The sequence below is a fragment of the Lissotriton helveticus genome, chromosome 4_1 (genome assembly GCF_964261635.1).
Source record: "Lissotriton helveticus chromosome 4_1, aLisHel1.1, whole genome shotgun sequence".
Taxonomy (NCBI): Eukaryota; Metazoa; Chordata; class Amphibia; order Caudata; family Salamandridae; genus Lissotriton; species Lissotriton helveticus.
The window spans coordinates 2,048,413,648-2,048,432,062 of NC_136063.1; the positions used below are offsets into that span (position 1 = coordinate 2,048,413,648).

At 44.1% G+C, this 18,415-nt stretch overlaps 1 protein-coding gene across 2 annotated transcripts in view; it reads right to left on the bottom strand.

Annotated features, from left to right (window-relative positions):
- Positions 1–4,887, bottom strand: part of LOC144829517 (lysosome-associated membrane glycoprotein 2-like) — a 327,120-nt gene extending 322,233 nt beyond the window's left edge. For both annotated transcript variants that reach the window (XM_078688732.1, XM_078688733.1), the window contains exon 1: positions 4,774–4,887. In XM_078688732.1, coding sequence (XP_078544858.1) covers positions 4,774–4,818 — 45 coding nt within the window. In that variant the 5' untranslated portion in view covers positions 4,819–4,887. The remainder of the gene's footprint in view (positions 1–4,773) is intronic.
- Between the last annotated feature and the right edge of the window lie 13,528 nt (positions 4,888–18,415).

Sequence of the window (18,415 nt, forward strand, 5' to 3'; positions counted from 1 at the left end):
GAATAAAGTAAATACAAAGACCATGCATGGCTGGAGCGCAATTTACAGATGCTCATTAAATTATAACTGGGGATAGTGTCAGTTTTTAAACATTAGTTTTTAACATACGTTATTTCAACACCCAACTAAAATGTCACTTCCCCGTGTTTTTTTTCAGTGAAATGTATAGAAATGAATCAAAGTAAAAACATCATACTTTCACTGCATCTTTAATTATCTTCTTAAAGGCTTTTTCGTTCCAAACACCAAGGCTCCGGAAGACACCTAACTTTTCAGTAAACTTTTTTTTTTTTTATTACTGTAGTCTATATAACAAATAGAAGAATTTGGTATTGCGAGTATGAAATTAAAATATTGTTTTTATGTAACCAAGAGCTCCTGACATTTACTGGAGGCCACTGTGTAAATATCGGTTTACCCAGAGACTGGTATGTTTTTTGCTAGCCTGATTACATCTCAGTAATGTGACACTTGTGCCAATTATTCACACTGAGGCTTCCTGCCAAGAGAAATATCCAAAACTATTGATTTGTCAATATTCTGCTATTGGAGAAGACGGTCAATGCAAGAAGTTTGAATTTTTAGATCAGGTCTTAAAAGGAGTCACAAACTCAACTGCCAGAGAGTGATAGTGCCTCAAAGGACTAATTTTGCAAGAGAGAATGGCTCGAGTTTGTCCTGATCATCAAGAGTGTAATCTGTGGATAATGGAAGGCCCAAGAACCGCCAAGTACAGTGGACTGGAGCAAAGACATGGACTGATGCATGGTCACATAGAAAACGGTATATGTAGTCAGAGGCTGCCCCAATAAATGGTCACAGGGCTGAGATAAATGGAATGTATATAGGAGTGGGATATGCGAACCCCCGTTGACTAGAAACTAAACAATTGCACAACGTCTGGGCATGCTGGAAATGTAAATATCATGGCTGATGTTCTGCTTCCATACCTGTACCTCCTCAAACATGCACTTGGTGTATCATTGCGAATGTATGTGGTTTTGATGAGCTTTGTCCATATGTTATACATGAATTCAATAAAATTCTATAAAAAATAAAAATATATAAAAAATAAAATTAAAAAATAAAGTGTCATCTGTGGTGTTGTAGGGGCAGAATGCTAGAACTCATTTATATGAAATTCATCCTTACGCATACAGGACCAGACAGGCCGTTCAAACCAATTATGGCTTTAGTCTTCATGGATGGAGTATATTTGGGGGAATGGGAATTTAGATAATAGAACGATGACCACTAAGATAACCCTAAAAATTTCTAAATTACAGACTTATCAAGCCACTTCACTAAAAGAAAAGAATCTACTTTCCCACTTAATAAAATATCTGAAAATGACAATGGTATAGAAGAAATGTTTTATCGAGCACTTAAATGATGTACCTCACAAAGAAAGCCACTAAATGACAACTGGTAAGCTATGAGGCTTCATTTGGGGCGCTAAAGCAATTGTTAGGAGTTACCAAAAACCTCCAACTAAAAATCACCTCACAAGGTCTTAATAAAGACTAACCAAACTGTCTATGCAACTTTTGAACTATGCGTAGGAAGTCTTATGTTCAAGGTGCTTGCAACAAAATAACTGATTTCCTCAGCAGATTACCTTACCATAAACTATCAGAGGGAAACGGGTGGGATAATGGTTTGGTAGCAACTGTATTTTCGGGTAAATTACAAAGTACTTGTGCAGATCAGTAGCGGCTCCTGGATGGAGTGCTGTGGCGCAGTAGGGTGGGGAGTAGTAAGCTACGGCACACAGCCGAACCGAGGTAAGTACATAAATAAAAACGAATTACACTGTGCACGCTGCAACACCAAATGGCGATGCAGCGTGCGCAATGCACTTAGTTTTATGTATTTATCAACTTGCCTCGGTTCGGCAGAGTGCCGTACTTTACTACCCCGTGGTCTCTCCCCGCCACGCAGCACTCCCTCCAAGAGTCGCTACTGGTGCAGATGTATGGATGGCAGACTACAACAAGATAATATGCTGTCTAAAGTCATGGCGCGTGTCAAGGCTGCTCGGCTAGAGAAGCACTTTTTGAGAAAGAATTAGCGGCACTCTGGAAAGTAAGGAATGAATGGTCTGTGGAAAATAGATCCCACCTGGCAACGGGCTGCAGCACAAATTGTGCCACCATAAGGAACCCCTCACCAAGCACATGCACAACTGCCACTGCAGGATGGGTTTCTTGGTGCAGACAAAACAGAAAACACAAGTCACATCCATGTGTGCCATGTCCCCTACCACTGCATAGGATTTGTAAATCACCCCAACAGCAGACCTGACAGCTCTAAGGCAGAGTGCTTAATATATATGAGGGCATATCTGCACGAGAGGATATGCCCCTGTGCTAGTCAGCCCTATTGCTGTAGTGCAAGTGACCAGGGAAGCCATCTTAAACCATGTACTGGACACAGGGAGGGGGGGGGGGGGCGAGAAAGAGTTACTCGGCTACATGATGGCTTCACTTAAAATAGGGATGTTTGGTATCAAACATCTCGTCTTAACGCTAATCCCGATGCTAGTGTTGGATTAATCAGAACATGCACTCAGAGGGCACCTTGGTGATTTCCCCTTAAAACCTAGCAGCCTCCAGTGTGCTTGCTGACTGGATTTTGCCAGACTGCCACCCGATACACTGTTCTCAGGGGGCCCAGAACAAAGGTCAGTCCAGGAAGAGGGCGACGCACCACTCACACAGGAGGACCTCCGATTAGCCTCTTTGGCATGGCTAGCTTCAGAAGAGCCACATCCTGTGGAATGTGGATCTGGATCCAGTCACAGGAGAGGAAGAACCCCCACCCGTCCAGAGCACACTTGGCACCTGGACAGGTGGGAAAATCAGCTTATCAGGTAGGCATGCCACCCCCAGGCTAGTACCACCTCCCCTAAGGTGGGCTAACTGCGAGGTGGACACGTTTTTCAGTAGGAGCCATCTTTGTGATGGCACACCTAGGAATTCCTGGACACAGGAAGTGGTCATGAAGGACGTTATTGACCCCAAAGGGTCAGTAGCCCATTGGCTACTACCCTACATCCCTTTAACATCCCTAAATTCAGTATTTTGGAGTGCCACTGGCACCAGAGAAGCAGATCCCGATGAAGTAAGAGGACACTGAAGAGCTACTAAACCAGAGAATACTGAAGAGAGCACCCAACTCGAAAACAGCCCCAAAGTAGACTCCTACTGCAGTTGGGTCTCTTTTGTAGGCCGGGAGTCCTCCCTAGTTTCTGGAGTCACAAGACCTCCCATGAACAGAGGACTTGTTCAGCAGGAACTTCAAAAAGAAGACGGAGGCCTCTGGAACTGCCAAAACCAGACACCTGAAGCAACCACTGCACCAGTCACCTTTGGCCAGGGTTTAAGTGTGCCAAAAGTGCCAACAAGGTTCCCCAGCCCTCCAGAGCTAGAGACCGTTGTGGTTTCACCTCTCCTGGACTCCCAGACGTCGCCTGCAGCTTCTGCTTGCAGGTACACCCTAATGAGACTGCTCCGTTAAGGAAAAATCCAACGTATAAAGACACTTCTGCACCCATTGATCCTGGGCCTTGAACAGCCTCTGTAAAGAGTCCAATCCCCATTGAAATGCTTTGGGCTCCTGAACCTGATTTTTACAAGGCCGCCCTCGTGCAACTAGTGGTTTACTGTTGGTGCTGCCTTGAACCCCACTCACCTTAACTCCAGGCGATTGATCCTATAAGTTGATGTACTCAACCGGTTTGCAGATCTTGCTCTTCCTTCCATAGGATAACATTTCAGAACTCTGGGTGGTGGGGGTGCTGGTGGGAAACCCCGCTACTGCTTTTGTTCCAGAGGGCCGCAAGGATGTGTCCCCCCCCCATACCTCAAACTGAACAATATTATGGGAAAAGACGACAAAAGATGCTATTGTTTTGCTGACTTTATGCATATGTTCTGGAGCTGCCCTTTGATATCTCACTTTTGGTCAAGGTTGGGGCTGAATTAGTAAGAATAATTAGGGGCAATTTGGACAACGTAGAAATATCCCTGTTGAGCTTATATGCTCCTCAAAAACCAAAGAAGGGTAGTAACATTCTTGGACCTTTCCCTGGTCATTGCACAGAGAGAGACAGCGATGCAACGGTGGTCCCCAGAGCACCTGCCTCACAGCAAATGGCAAAATTAAGTCAAGAAGGGGTTATGGATGGGGGCAATCTGCCCTGTGGTCTGAGAAACATAAAGGAAAGCATAATAAGCCCATGGCACATCAATGTATGCTAATCTTTGCCAAGACCAATGACTAGGTCTTTTGTGGGTCTTGTAGGGATTGGAATAAATGTGAGCGAGTTGATTGTTCTCCACCCTAGACAGCGCCAAGAGGCAGTTTGTCTTTGAAGCATAGGATTTTAAGGACTGCTGTGTTTTTCACGTGACTGTATTTGTACTTTGAATAGGAACAGCACTCAAAAATACAAGATCACAAAACTAGGCTACACAGGTTCTTGCAAAAAGTAGGTTACTGTGGTTAACCACCAAATTCAATCAATTTGAGGATTAGACAGGTTCTGAATGATACGGTGAGAACGGAGCACGATGTTCATTGATTTAAAACTAACGCCTGTAAATCTAGATAATGCCCATCATTCGTGTACCATTAAAGTGGCCACAGGATGAATGGTAAAACCTTCCAAAATGTAATAAAAATATTTTTTATTTTAAAATAAAGCAAGTCTATTATGTAGATGTAAATTTAAAGATGCTTCACAAACACTACATGATAATAGGCACTTACAAAGCTACCGTTATTGGTTTCATATTGTATTGTGATGTTCAACATAATGCTGGCGTACAAACAGGTATTATTTGCTTTATCTTTCACTGCAACTTCCCACGCTTTTGACTGAAGAACACCTGCAAAATGAAAAAGAATAGATTAATAAAAACGGAGCGGAAAATTGAAGGCAAGGAGTTAAAGTGCTTATGTAATTACAGTGAGGTTTAAGGCCAGAGTTTACATTCACCTGCATTTGTATTCCCTAAGCTTGCCACTGTAAAGCAGATGTTACCAGAGCATGGGAGCATAAAAACTGCAGAGATGAAGGATCGGATTTAGAGATTGGTAGTAAAAGATACTCTTCATTGCTGGGGAAGGTGCTAAATCCAGAGGGCAGTCCACTGGAAATATTTCTACCATAATAAGATGGGGGGGGGGGGGGAATTCTGAGATGGGAATCTAGATCCAACAGTTCCTCTAGAAATGGGAATTCATTCATGCACAATTTGAAATGAATACCCAAGAGAGGTTTCCCGAAACCCCTGCAAGGACAAATTCTCTTGTTAATTGCCTTCAGCAGAAATGATCAGCTCAAAAACTGTTTCCCAGAACTACCAATTAAAATTGTTTTCAGTTTGTCTGAAGAGATGCAAGGTTTAGTTTGTGCATCAAATCGAATGTGCCCTGCACTACTAGTACCTCCAATCAGTGTTGTGTCATTGCTGGACTCAGGAAGGGACTGTGACAAAAACGCATCCAGGATTCACGGTTGACAGCTGTTTGTACTGACATATTTGCAATATAAACAGAGTAGAGTACTTAACCAAAATATACTGTTCAAATTCTACACCGATGACGCATTATTTTCATAAAAGCATATAAGATCCCCAAACTTCAAAACCGTAGAAACCTTGAAATTAATGTAAAAAGGGGCCATCCAGTGAAAAGGAGAACGGGAAGAAAAAAGAATTTAAAAAACCCACAAAACAGTTCTCCATACCAAGTCCCACGCCACTAACAATCGACGATAAGCATTTTAAAATGTGCATTTGATGGTGTCTTGGGAAGCCAGACATTGGGTCATCATTCACTGGATAGTCCATTTTGAAACAAGACTAAGTTGGACACTTTTACAAATAGGAGCAACTCAATATGAAGTGGTGTTGGCCAGAGAAATTATTCTCCGATAATCAGAGTTTACAAAGAATTGTTGAAGTGGGGAGTAGTAAAGAGCAGGCGCTCAATTGTGTCACAGGTCTCCCACTAGTCCGAGGGCATATTCACAAAGCCCTGGCTTCCTGACACATCAAGACGGACAGCAATCTGTTTTTGGATGCTCTATCCGATATGAGCTCATGCCCTCATTTTACTGGAATAGTAAAGAGCGTTTGGTTTGTGTGCCGTTACTTAGGGCCAGTTTGCACGGATCCAAATCACTCACGATGTTAAAGGGTCAATCTGTGAAAATATTTCACAATGAATCTCCAAACCAAAGCAGGCATAAAAGACAGCAACGATTTGGAATGCCTACTGGGGCAACTGTAAGATACGCAGGACTACTTGATAAAAACTCTGTGCACCCAATGACCCCTTTAAAGCACGTTCTGTGTTCAACCACAAGAGCAAAACTCTCCGCTAATGGACTACATATTAAATCCCTTTTCCTCCTGCACAAACTGTGCATGAATTGCTTTGGTTTCTGATGGCAGTGCAACCCGACAGAACTGTTTTACTTGTTAACTGCACCAGATCAGCTGGGGAACAGTTGGACAGTGGGGTAGATTACCGTTATGCATGTGTGAGAAAGTGGATTATTAGTTGAAGTGTTTGCTAGTTCTTGTCAAGTAAGATTGGACCTCTTACTAGGCCCAGTTAAATCCTAATGAACAAGTTACTTACCTTTGGTAGCACCTGTCTAGCTGAAGATTCCTTACCATAGAATAATCCACAGGCATCAAACTGGATACAGAACATCCTGTACAGCAACTTTGCACACCGATAGGTGGCATCAAACTGCCCCATGTAAGCGTGGTAAGCACCTTATGCGGTGCCCATATGTGCGCCAACCAAGCATGGTGATTTCAGTTGATGACTACTTCCATGTCATAAGCACAGAGACACCAGAACGTTTTTTTAACCAGGTAGCAGATTTTAAGGGCTGACAAAGTCCTTGTTAAGTGGAAAAAGACCAGTTCACAGAACAGAGCACATCTGTAAGAAATCTGCACCTAGATTCAGTGTCTGCCAGATAAGGCGTTAGCAAAGGTAACTAACTTGTTCCTCACCTTACGATACAAAAAGGAGTCCCACCCTGGATGTGGACCTGCAAACTGGCGAAGGACCGACAGGCGAAGTTTCCATCACAACTGACCGGATATCAACATAGTTGTGTTTGGCGAACCTGTGGAAGGATGCACATGCAGCAGCCTAACAGACGTCTAGGACAGGAACTCCATGACCTAATGCAGTAAGAAAAGCTGTAGCGGAACGAGCCCGCAAGTCTGCAGGCGGTTGTTTGTTAGGTAATGCATAGCAGATCTTGACTAGATTACAATCCACCTGAAGATTGTCTGTTTCTGCACTGCCTTACCCTTCTTGGCTCCAGTACACCCTACAAAGAGCTGATCATCCACCTGGTGTTCTTTTGTGTGATCAATGGAAAAGGACAGTGCCCAAGCAATGTAGCCTCTCTTGCCCATTGGTGGAGTGAGGCGGAGCGAAGAAAATGGGCAGCGTGATGTTTTGGAGGACTTAAAAGGGGTCACCACCTTTGGCAAGAGCCACAGGTACGGGGAACCAGTTTGTCTGGAAAACAACTGGTGTATGGAGGGTGAGTAGTAAGAGCCTGTAGATCGCCGACCCTCCTGGCAGATGTGATGCCAACAAGACAACGATCTTGACCGTGAGAAGTCGGAGAGAGCAGCGGTGCTTGGGTTAAAAGGGGAGGGACAAATCAAAACTCATGCCACAACAGGCAAGGGGCGGGGGGCGGTTAATATGGCAACCACAAAAAAGCAGAGATGGGCCAGCTAAGAACAGACCAAACAAGTGTTGGGGGCGTGGCTTGCGCGCCGCTACGTGATGGCGGGTCGCGCTTGAGCTCCAGGGAGACGAAGACTGTCGGGACGATTTAAGGATCCTGTTTCCACGTGTCTCCTCTCCAGTTTCCAGCATGGGGTATCGGAAGGAGCAGTGAGCGCTCCCATGTGGATTTTATCCGCTAATGACGTCCAGAACTGTCCTTTTTTTTTTTGCTTGATATCCTCTACACCGGCACTTCAGTGAGCCGCCACCATCTTGTTTTTGCGGTGGCGTCGCTCGTTTCTTTTGCACCAGACCCATGTCTTCAAGCGCGACATGAACAGCGGTTTTGAGGTGATATTTACTACTTTTTGGTCTTGTTGGCCCTGTACAGTTTTATGCTTTACAGGCGCAATATTTGCTGGCTGACTTCTGTGCATCTCTGACTGCCGATTTTCACCTCATGCGTCTCACTCTAGTTGCTTGCCTGCCTTACCTGAGGGGTTAGTGCTAGGTAACCTGACTGCTAGGTTGCTTGCTATTTGGCAGAATCTATTTTTAGCGCTTTTGGGTCTTTCTGGCTTCCTTTTTTTTTTTAACCTCAACTGCTCTTGTCCGCCATTTTGTGCGCTGATGTCCCGGGCAGAGTCTGCGCCTATAGAGCTATAGAGCTTCTGGTCAGTGGCAGTTGGTGAGTTCTTGCTTTTTTGTGTAACTCTTGGCCCTTGCTCATTTACTCTACGTCAAATTCTTTTTGAACTGCCTACTGCAGTCTGTTCTTATGGCGGACATCATGGGGCCTTCCCCTACTGCAAAGGATTCTAAAGGGACTTTAAAACGCTCTAAACAGACCCCCTCTCCTGAATCCTCTCAGAAAGATACTAATTCCACTTTAGATGCTATTTTGGCGCGCTTAAATACTGTCCATGATATTGCGCAGTCTACTAAAACTAACACAGACTTACTACAAGTTGAGGTGGCTGCTATCAGGAGTGACTTTAAAGCTTTATCTGTTAGGGTTACTAATACTTAATCTCGTATTAGTGTGGTAGAGGATACTACGCACCAACAGTCGAGGTCTCTTCTTCAGATGGAATGTTCGATGGCGGCGTTGCGCAGAGACCTTACGGAGCAGGAAGATCGTAATCGGAGGTCTAACCTGCATATTTTTGGTCTTCCTGAAGATGCAGAACAGTCAGCCTCCTCCATGATTGATTTCCTCTCCAAATGGATACCTTCTACTCTACAAATCTCCTTTCAGAGAGACTTTGAAATTGAGAGAGCTCATCGAGTTCCTGCGTTTAAACCTAAAAACTCCACTTATCCGAGAGCAGTAATCCTCAAACCGCTGAGTCATCAGCATTCAGATCAGATTTTGGCTCACATGAGGAAAGTTAAGTCGATATCGTGGGACGGTCACCGGATTACTATCTCCCAGGATTTTGCCAGAGGCACTGTAATTCGGAGGAAAGGATTTCTCAACCTGCGAAAACGTCTGTTGGACATGCATATTCCTTTTTCCTTTGCTGGTCCATCCAAGTTTCGTATAACTTTCAAAGGTCGCTATCGGATTTTTTTTATGAACCTGCTGATCTTTCCTCTTTTTGGATAACCAAATGAAATCTCAGATGGATTCTGCTCCGACTCCTGGATCTTCTGGGACTTGAGTTTCTCTCTTTGTTCCACGTGGTTTAGTGCGTCTTGCTGTTTCACATCGGTCATTGCTCTTTCGCAGTTTGTTGGTCGCTATTCGTTCTCCGGATGATTTGTCCGTACCTGGTCAGCTTTGTTGAGTAGTATTGTTCTTATTCTTTCTCAGTCTCAGATGGATTCTTCTTCACCTCCTGGTTTTTCTGGGACTTGAATTTTTGTCTTTGTTGTTTCTCGTGGTTTCGTGAGTCTTGACGTTTCGCATAAGCCTTTGTTTTTTCGTTCCATGTGTCGATTATTGGTTGCTACTCGTTCTTCACATGAGTTGTTGGTCACTTGTCTGTTTTACTTTCACTTGTTATTGGTATTTATCCACTTTTTCTGATATTGGTCTGTGACCTTTTTGACTTTCTTGCTTGTTCTCCTTGTTGTGGGCGCTTTTTGGTTCTTCGCTCATGCGTCTCACATCTTCTGTTACCTGTTTTCACATGTTGTTCACTGGCTGATATTCGGTTTCCAATTACTATGTCTGTCTCTTGTCAGCTTTAGCTTGTCTTATTATTGATATTTATCTACTTTCTCCCGGTATTGGTCTATGGCCATTTTGTCTTTACTGATTATTCTCTTTGTGATGGGCGATATTTGGCGCCGTGTTCATGTATCTCATATCTGCTGATCTTTGTTTTAGGTTGTCCTTTTATTTTTATTTTCTTTCAATTCTGCACTTTGCCATGCAATGATCTTCTCTTTTCTTACGTAGGTTACGATGTTTGTTTTTGTTAAGCTGTTCGAGCCGTTGTGTCAGTTTTCCTCTTTATGTTCATTCATATGGTCTCTTTTACTATATTTGCCTTTATTGTACCTATTTTATGTCTCCCGGGCTAGTATTTCTTTTTAGCACGTGATGGTATTCGGTCTATACTTTCGCTATGTGCTTTTCACCCTGTAAATTTGGTTCCTGGTCATATCTAATATTGCTTCTCATTTTAGCTGTTTGATTTTACAATGTACATAGTTCTGGTCTTTTTGACCTCTATCTATATACCATGTATTACTGCTTTTTTATTATATTTGGATAGTTTGTTTTTACACCATCTTTTGCTTTTTATATTTTGTTTTTTCTGGCTTTTTGTATTGCATTTATGGCGTATTTGCCATTTAATTGTTGCCATATAGCTAAAATCCTGTTATCTCAATTTAGCTTTTATTCAAGTGCTTGTTATAGACTATGCCTCAGTATCATATTGTATTTTTCTGTCATTTGCTTTCGCTCATTGCTCGGATGGGTTATTCTGGGCCTCTTTTGTATACCTTTCATTTTCCGATTTCAAGTTTGTTTATTGGGTTCACTTATATTGTTCTACGCTCTTTGCTTGCGGTTTCCTTTTCTCCAGTTTGGGATCTATTGCTTTTTCTCCTTGTGTTTTTCCTGACGGTCTTTTGTTTCCCTCTCCATGTTCCCCCTGGTATGAGTCGGGTCTCCCATAGACCTACCCTGGCGGGTCTCTTCTTTTCTTTCCCTCTCTTCTCTTTCTTTTGGATCTCCTGGTGGCGTTTCTCTACTGTGTGTCCGCTGGTGATGTTTTATTTTTCCGTCCATCTGTCTCCCTTATGTGGTGTCTTTTTTCTGTCCATTTATGCCTGGCTTAAATGTAGTTTCCCTTAACGTTAAGAGTTTGAATCATCCGGTTAAGAGGGCTAAAATTTTAGATTGCAAATCTTTGTCTTCGGATCTGGTCTTTTTGCAAGAGACGAAGTTATTCCATAAAGAGGCTTTGTGGTTGCGGAATGGCTGGGTTATGGATGTTGCATGCTCTGATGCTCTTGGTAAACATAATGGTGTGATCACCCTCATTTCTAAAACTTCTGGCTTAGCGATCCTTTTTCTGACCATGACTCTGAAGGTCGTTGGATTTTATCTAGACTGTCTGATGGTATTCATGATCTTTATGCTTTGAATATCTATGCTCCAAATACTGATGATCCTCTTTTCTGGCAAAATATCACTAAATTACTCTCCCGAACGCCTCATAATGGTAATTTAATAGTTGGTGGTGACTTTAATTTACCGTTGGATCCTCTGTTGGATAGGAACTCTTTCTTTTCGTCCTCCTAGAGCTCACAAACACTTATTACACAGGTGTTCTTCCGCTAATCTTCATGATGTCTGGCGTCTTCATAACCCTAATGGCAGTGATTTTTCTCTTTTTCTCTCCTCATTCTAGTTTCTCTCGTATTGATTACCTCTTGGATCATTCGTCTTTGCTACAATCTTAGTCTTCACCGTACATTCATCCTATTCTTGTCTCAGACCATGCGGCGGTTTCCCTCTCCCTCTCGGGGCTCACCCCTAAGAAATCCTCCCCTTCGTGGAAGTTCAATACGGAGATTCTTTATGATGCTGCGATTAGTGCCTTGCAAACCGAAATTGAACAATTTTTTTCTGATAATGAAGGGTCTGTTGATTCTCCAGTGGTTTTGTGGGACGCCTTTAAATGTACTCTTCGCGATTACATCATTAAAGTTATGGCACGCAGGAATGCTGCCATTAAGAAGGAACTTTCTGATTTAGCGGACAATATTAAACGTAGTGAACTCCTTTTTCGTCAAACGAAAGATTCACAACTTTTACAATCTATTAAAAATCTAAAATATTCATATAATGCTCTTGTCACTAAGCGGGCTCATATTGGTGTTCAAGCACAAAAGTATAAACGGTTGTTGTTAAAAAAATCGTGCTGGTAAAGTATTAGGAGCCACATTGAAATTCCAGGACTCTGGGTATAAGTCGTCTCAAATTTCTTCTATCTCTGATAGATCAGGCGTTCAAAAATTTCAGACCAAGGAGATCCTTGCGGTGTTTCGTGATTTTTATGATAATTTATATACTCCTACTAATCCATCATCCTTGGAGGCTTGTCAGGAGTTATTAAGCACTATTCCTATTCACTGTTTCTGAGGAAGTTTGGGGGGGGGGGGGGGGGGGGGAGCAGTTAGGCGCCTCAATTACAACTGAGGAAATTACTCTTGCTATCAAGGCTACTCGTTCTGGCAAGGCTCCGGGACCTGATGGCTTTCCCATTCTTTTTTTATAAAAAACTTTCCTCCCTTTCATGGTCCCTCGCCTCAAGACCCTTTTTGATGCATTCATTCAACGTGGGTCGGTTTCTGGTTCAGCGGCGGATGCTACTATTGTGGTTATCCCTAAGGAGGGGAAAGGATATCACGGGCCCTAAAAATTTTCAGCCTATTTCCCTCCTTAATATGGAGGCGAAAATTTATGCCAAAATTCTGGCTAAACGTTTGGAGTCCTATATTCCTTCTCTGGTTCATCCATCACAGACTGGGTTTGTCAAAGGTCGGCTTGCTAGGGACAACATTCGTACCTTTTGCCATATTTTGGGTGCAGCTAAACTATCCACGCTTCCTGCTGCAGCTTTAGCCCTTGACGCCGAGAAGGCTTTTGACAAGGTCTCTTGCCCTTTTTTACAAGCCGTTCTTCGTGCTCACAATCTTGGGGACTCCTTTGTTAATATGGTGATGTTTCTTTATGCCCACCCTCGAGCGAATATTAGAGTAAATGGAGCTACCGCTGAGTTTTTTAGTCTTCGTCAAGGTACTCGTCAGGGTTGCCCCCTGTCCCCGCTACTTTGTTCTTACTTGCTATTGATCCGCTTCTGAGACTAATTGATCTTCATCCGGATATTAAGGGTTTTACGTTTGATTCAGTGCCTAAAATCAGCGGCATATGCAGATGATGTCCTTATCTTTTCTGAAGATATTGTTTCAGCTATTCCTGCGATCACAGATACAATTGCCCTTTTTTCTAAGGTCTCTGGTTATACTCTAAACAGAGATAAGACGGAGATGTTTCCCCTTAATGCTTATTGTTTTCCAGCTCATATGGGTTCAGCGGGTTTCAAGTGGCAATCTAAACAGCTCAAATACTTAGGGGTCTGGATTTGTAGTACTTTATCGGATACCGTGGCTTATGAGACACAGACCTTAATTAAAGTCCGTCATCTTTTAGAGACTTGGTCTCCTAAACACATTTCTTGGTGGGGCAGACTCCAAACTTTAAAAATGATGGTCACTCCTAAAACTTTATTTCGTCTATGCTCCCGTTGAATCTCCTTTTTTTCGTGAGATTGATTCCATCTTTTCCTCATTTCTTTGGAATGACAAGAGAGCTCGTATTGCATATAAATCATTGAGGAAACCCTACGATATGGGTGGCTGTAATTTCCCAGATTGGGGAAAGTATCAGATCGCTTTTTTAGCCTCTCAGGGAGCGTTGTGGTTTTCTTCACTTCTGGGTCATACCCCTTCTTGGATGTGCATCGAACAGGCCCTCTCTTCTCCTCTTCCGGTCTCCTCATTTTTAACCACGTCTTCATTATCTATTCTTTTTTCTCGTGCTATTATATTGGACACCATTGCAGCTATTAAATTGGTCGATCGGAGATTGGCAACTCCGATTCATAAATCTAGGTGGTCGTCTTTGTGGCGTAATCCCCGCATAAAGGTTCTTATTGACCCCCCCCACTCATTCAATATTGGTCTGCCAAAGGTATCACATTGGTACGGCATCTTTATAATTCCGACGATGACCTGTTACCCTTTTCTTCTTTAGCTCGGCAATTTTCACTCACTAATCTGGATTTTTATACCTTTTTGAAAATTAAAGTCGCTCTTGCCAAAGTGCGTCTTGTTCCTAACTCCCCTTTGGTTTCTTTATTATCTTTGTGGCTCAAGTCTGGTCACATTGCTTCGCGCATCTATACATTTTTGTCCTCAACATCTTCAGACTCCTGCACTATTGTGCAGCAAAAATGGTCCCGTCACTTTGGTACGGAGATAACGGAGCACATGTCGGACACCTGGCAATTGATAGGTATGTTCTCTCTGCGCAATAAAATTGCGCCTTCTCTATTTCAATCCAAATTTTTCTCCATCAACCTTCATTGGACTCCTAAGCGGCTTTGTTCTCTTCATTTAAGGGATGATGATTTATGTTGGAGTTGCGGATTGGAGGTCGGTGATCATCAACATATGTTTTCATTGTTCACTTCTCCAGCCCTTTTGGGATCTTATTCATAAACATCTCATGTTAATCTTTCAAAATAAATTTCCTCTTTCTTGTCCTATGATCTTATTGGGACCCTGGGCTTCCCAGGTACCTCTGCCGTTAGATACCTTGGATATGCAATTGTTAGATCTTTTGACGGTGGCTGTCAAGGTGATTCTTATGGAGTGGAAGTCTTTTGCTTCCGTTTCTTACCACACGTGGTGGGCATGGGTTTCCTTCTTGAGAAGTGCGCACACTTCTGTGGATAGCGCTCATCTTACTCCCACTATTTCTTTTAATGTTTGGAGAACTCTAGATACTTATATGGATTTAGCCTCACGGGGGTTGGTCGATCAATATCCCTTTGTGACGTCTGACTGATTGTTGTCTGTAGTGTTTTGCTTTATTGCGCCATCCAGTGAGATCCTTCCTTTTCCTTTTCTCTTCCCTTCTTTCTTCTTCCCAGTCTTCTGTCATCTTTCCTTTTCTCCTTCATCTTTCTGTTTTCTTAATAATGATGCCACTCATGGGTTCCTATGATTCAATAATGCCACTCTATTTCTTGATTGTCATTTTTGCTCTACGTGATATGAGTTGGGGCAATTTATTGGCTATTATTGTCATATTCCGATGAACTTGTGGATCTTTCCTTATTCTTCATATTGGTATCATTATGAACTGTACCTAACTGTTTTTATCTTTTTAAAATCTTAATAAAATTATTGAACAGACCAAACAAGTGTTGATGGGCCCCCCGATTACTAAAATGAAAATCAGACTTTGTGAGAGGTCAAGGACCGCCAACTATGGCTGATCAAGGTTCATGCATGGAGTTGGAGCAGGTGCAGGTTTGGATGGAGAACCCTGCACTGTGCCTGCGACAGGAGATCCTCATGCCCAGAAGTTCTGTATACGATACTCTATGCCCAATCTGAAAGCAGTAGTATGACCTGGGCTTGATCTCTCCTGATAGATAACTTGGGGCGGGAGTGGTAGCAGCAGAAAAAGGTTACAGGAGTCAGACATTCCAGTCTAATAGGAACGCATCTTCGAGTGAAAGACACTTTGGACACTCCAACATGCAGAAATGCTGACAGTGTGTTCTATGTGGTGATGACCCTATCGAGCCACGGTTCTCCAGAGGTCTGAAAGAGACCTTGAGCCATCTACTGGAGCAGATACAACACAACTGCCATGAGGTATGTGAACACCTGAACCAGACTTTCCTTGATGGATGGGAGAAAGGCTTTCAATGCCAAGCAAATCACTCACTTCAGGAAGTTGAGCTACAGCAGAGACTCTGCCAGAGAACAGAGACCTCAGATATCCACCTCTCATATGGCTGGTCCAGCCCAAGAGTGATGAATCTGTCACTTCTTGAGCTCGGGGGGCGGGGGGGGAGAAGGGAAATGGGGGGACGGAGAGGGGCCTGCAGCTGACCCAATCGCAGTTGATCAGCCAACACTGCAGATCTCTTGCAGTTCAGTCTAATATTTGTACAGTGGGACTTCGCTTCCACGGACTGCCAGACTCATAGGGGCACGGTGGTAGCAGTCTCCAGACCGCCCCATTACAATTTGGGAGGTCAGACCACCACAGCCCCGCTGCAGCCGCCAGAGAACAGCCATTCCCTGCAGATATAGTGGCATCAATATGCTTGTGGTCCCGCCACTAAAACCCTGAAAGGAGAGAAAACAAAGGGGGCTTACAGGCCCCCCTGATGCAGCATGCCTAGTGGATGCATACAGAGAGGGGGCGGACAGTATATGCCCCCCCCCCCGTGTGCATGCACACCAGTTCGTGGACTGCATGGACTTTTCAGTCCATGCCTGGCAGGAACTGTTTTTGCGTTCATTTCTAGAATCACCGCCGTGGGAAAGACAAAAAAAGCCCGCCAGACAGGAGGAAACCTGTAATCTGGATGGCGGGGCGAACCAGGCGCAGCACCATCAAACTCTTAATCAGGCCCATAGTCTTCTCCCTGAAGAAAATCTTTGTTGACAAGACAGTTGGCGGGGAGGGATGCCAGCTGGATCCGACAGCAGTCTACTGAAGCTCAGGGCCATGGTGGGAACCTCGGCAGGATATTTGAGGCTCAACATCAATGGCTGGAAACATTTGAGCAGGCAAAGTCTGAAGAACAGGTCCAGAAAAGTTTTTGTCTGCAGAGTCTGCTAGGCATTGGTCCCATTGAAGTCCTCTACATTCTAACTTTCCAGTGGGGTAAGCAAGTCAGATGGCAGTTTGACAGGGGGGGGGGGGGGGGGGGGGGGGGAGCAAAGGTGGCCGGCTGCAGTAGCCAATGGGTCTTTTGCATAAAATTTGGAAGTTAACAAAAAACATTGTTTCCAACAAAAGGGATAGGGCCTTCTTATAACATACACCCCCCCCCCCCAGCAGTTAAGCTCAGTTAGCACCACCCCCCCCCCCCCCAGCAGTTAAGCTCAGTTAGCACCACCATCATTAATAAAATTATTATTACATAATCTTAGCAAAGCCAGAAGTTTCCATTCCTACCTCAGTCTACACAACCTCTTGTTACTGGTCCGTTTTTGTCAGGATCTTCCATTGCCCTTTATATATTAATATCTACCATACCCCATTCCATTAGACCATCCTAGCCAGGGTTCCTGTAAATCAATGTACGATGTACGCCGCACTCTGCAAGCACCCAGCGCAGGGGTGTGCAATTCCTATAGCTCGTTGTCCAGGGCATATTGTTGGAGGGGGGGGGGGGGGGGGGAGAAGAGATCAAGGACAACAAGTTTATGTTTATTTTGTCCTTGAGACAAGTAGGCTCAACCCTCCTGCAACACAAACCCTTTGGCTGCCTGTGAGAAGTTGGCCTGATGTGCAGTGCTCACTATTCTAGTGATCACTATAGATCAGTCCAAACAACCCTTATTGATGATTGGTTGTAAGTCAACCTTATAGACCAGCTATCCTAGTAGCATGGATACGAGCAATCTAAGGCTAAGACTCTAGAGGGCGTGTTAAGCCAGCTGTTTTACCATCACATTACCCCTTGAACACCCAGTGAAAGGACACCACACAAGTGTTATGAAAATAAACAGTGTATTTATTAGAATCACAACAGCCCTGTACTCTTTATGAGGACAGGGTGCTAGGCACACAACAAAACTCTTACGAAAATACTTAAGTTAGCACAGTATACACAAATGCCCGAGGGGCACGAAAAACCATATACTCTAAAAGTGGAATGCGAAATTACTAGCAGGTAAGTACAGTACTAATAGGCTTTGGAATCGCTAGGACTTGACTAGGGAATCGTTAGATTACTTCTAGGAGACCTAGGGGACTCGGGTGCAGAGTGTGCACTCTCACGCGGGACAAAGTCTATGGAAGCTAGCAAAGTTAAAGTTAGTGTTTACGGGCGAGCCCGACCTGGTAGGAAGAAAACGACAGTGGATCCTGACCCTTGGATAGTGAGGCTATGCTGGTGCACCGAAATGCCGAAGTTACCTAGCCCAGGGGCTGCAGCTGCATAGGTCTCAAAAGACGTCGGGAATCCTCGTTGCCGGACCAGGAGCCTGGAAGAAAAGATGCTGGCAGGCGACCAGTGAAGAGAGTTCGAGTTGATCCAAGCCTGGATCTGGAAGATGGATGACACCTGAAAGCAGAGGGGACCAAGTTCGTGACTACTAGCCAGTAGTCAGTGGGCACCAGGAGGGCACCGGATGGCAGTCACCTCGACTAGGTGAGTGGGCGACGCTGGCTCTGCAGATCTCACGGACCAGGAGGCATTGTCGGCGACCAGGATGGAGAGGCGAGCTGTCCCACGATGGATGAAGCTGTCGGCGTCGAAGTTACCCAGGATTGGGCAACAAGCCTTGGCTAATTCAAGCCCACGCGGTGGACTCAAAATGGCGTCTTGAGTGGACCAGGAGGGTCCGGGGTGCT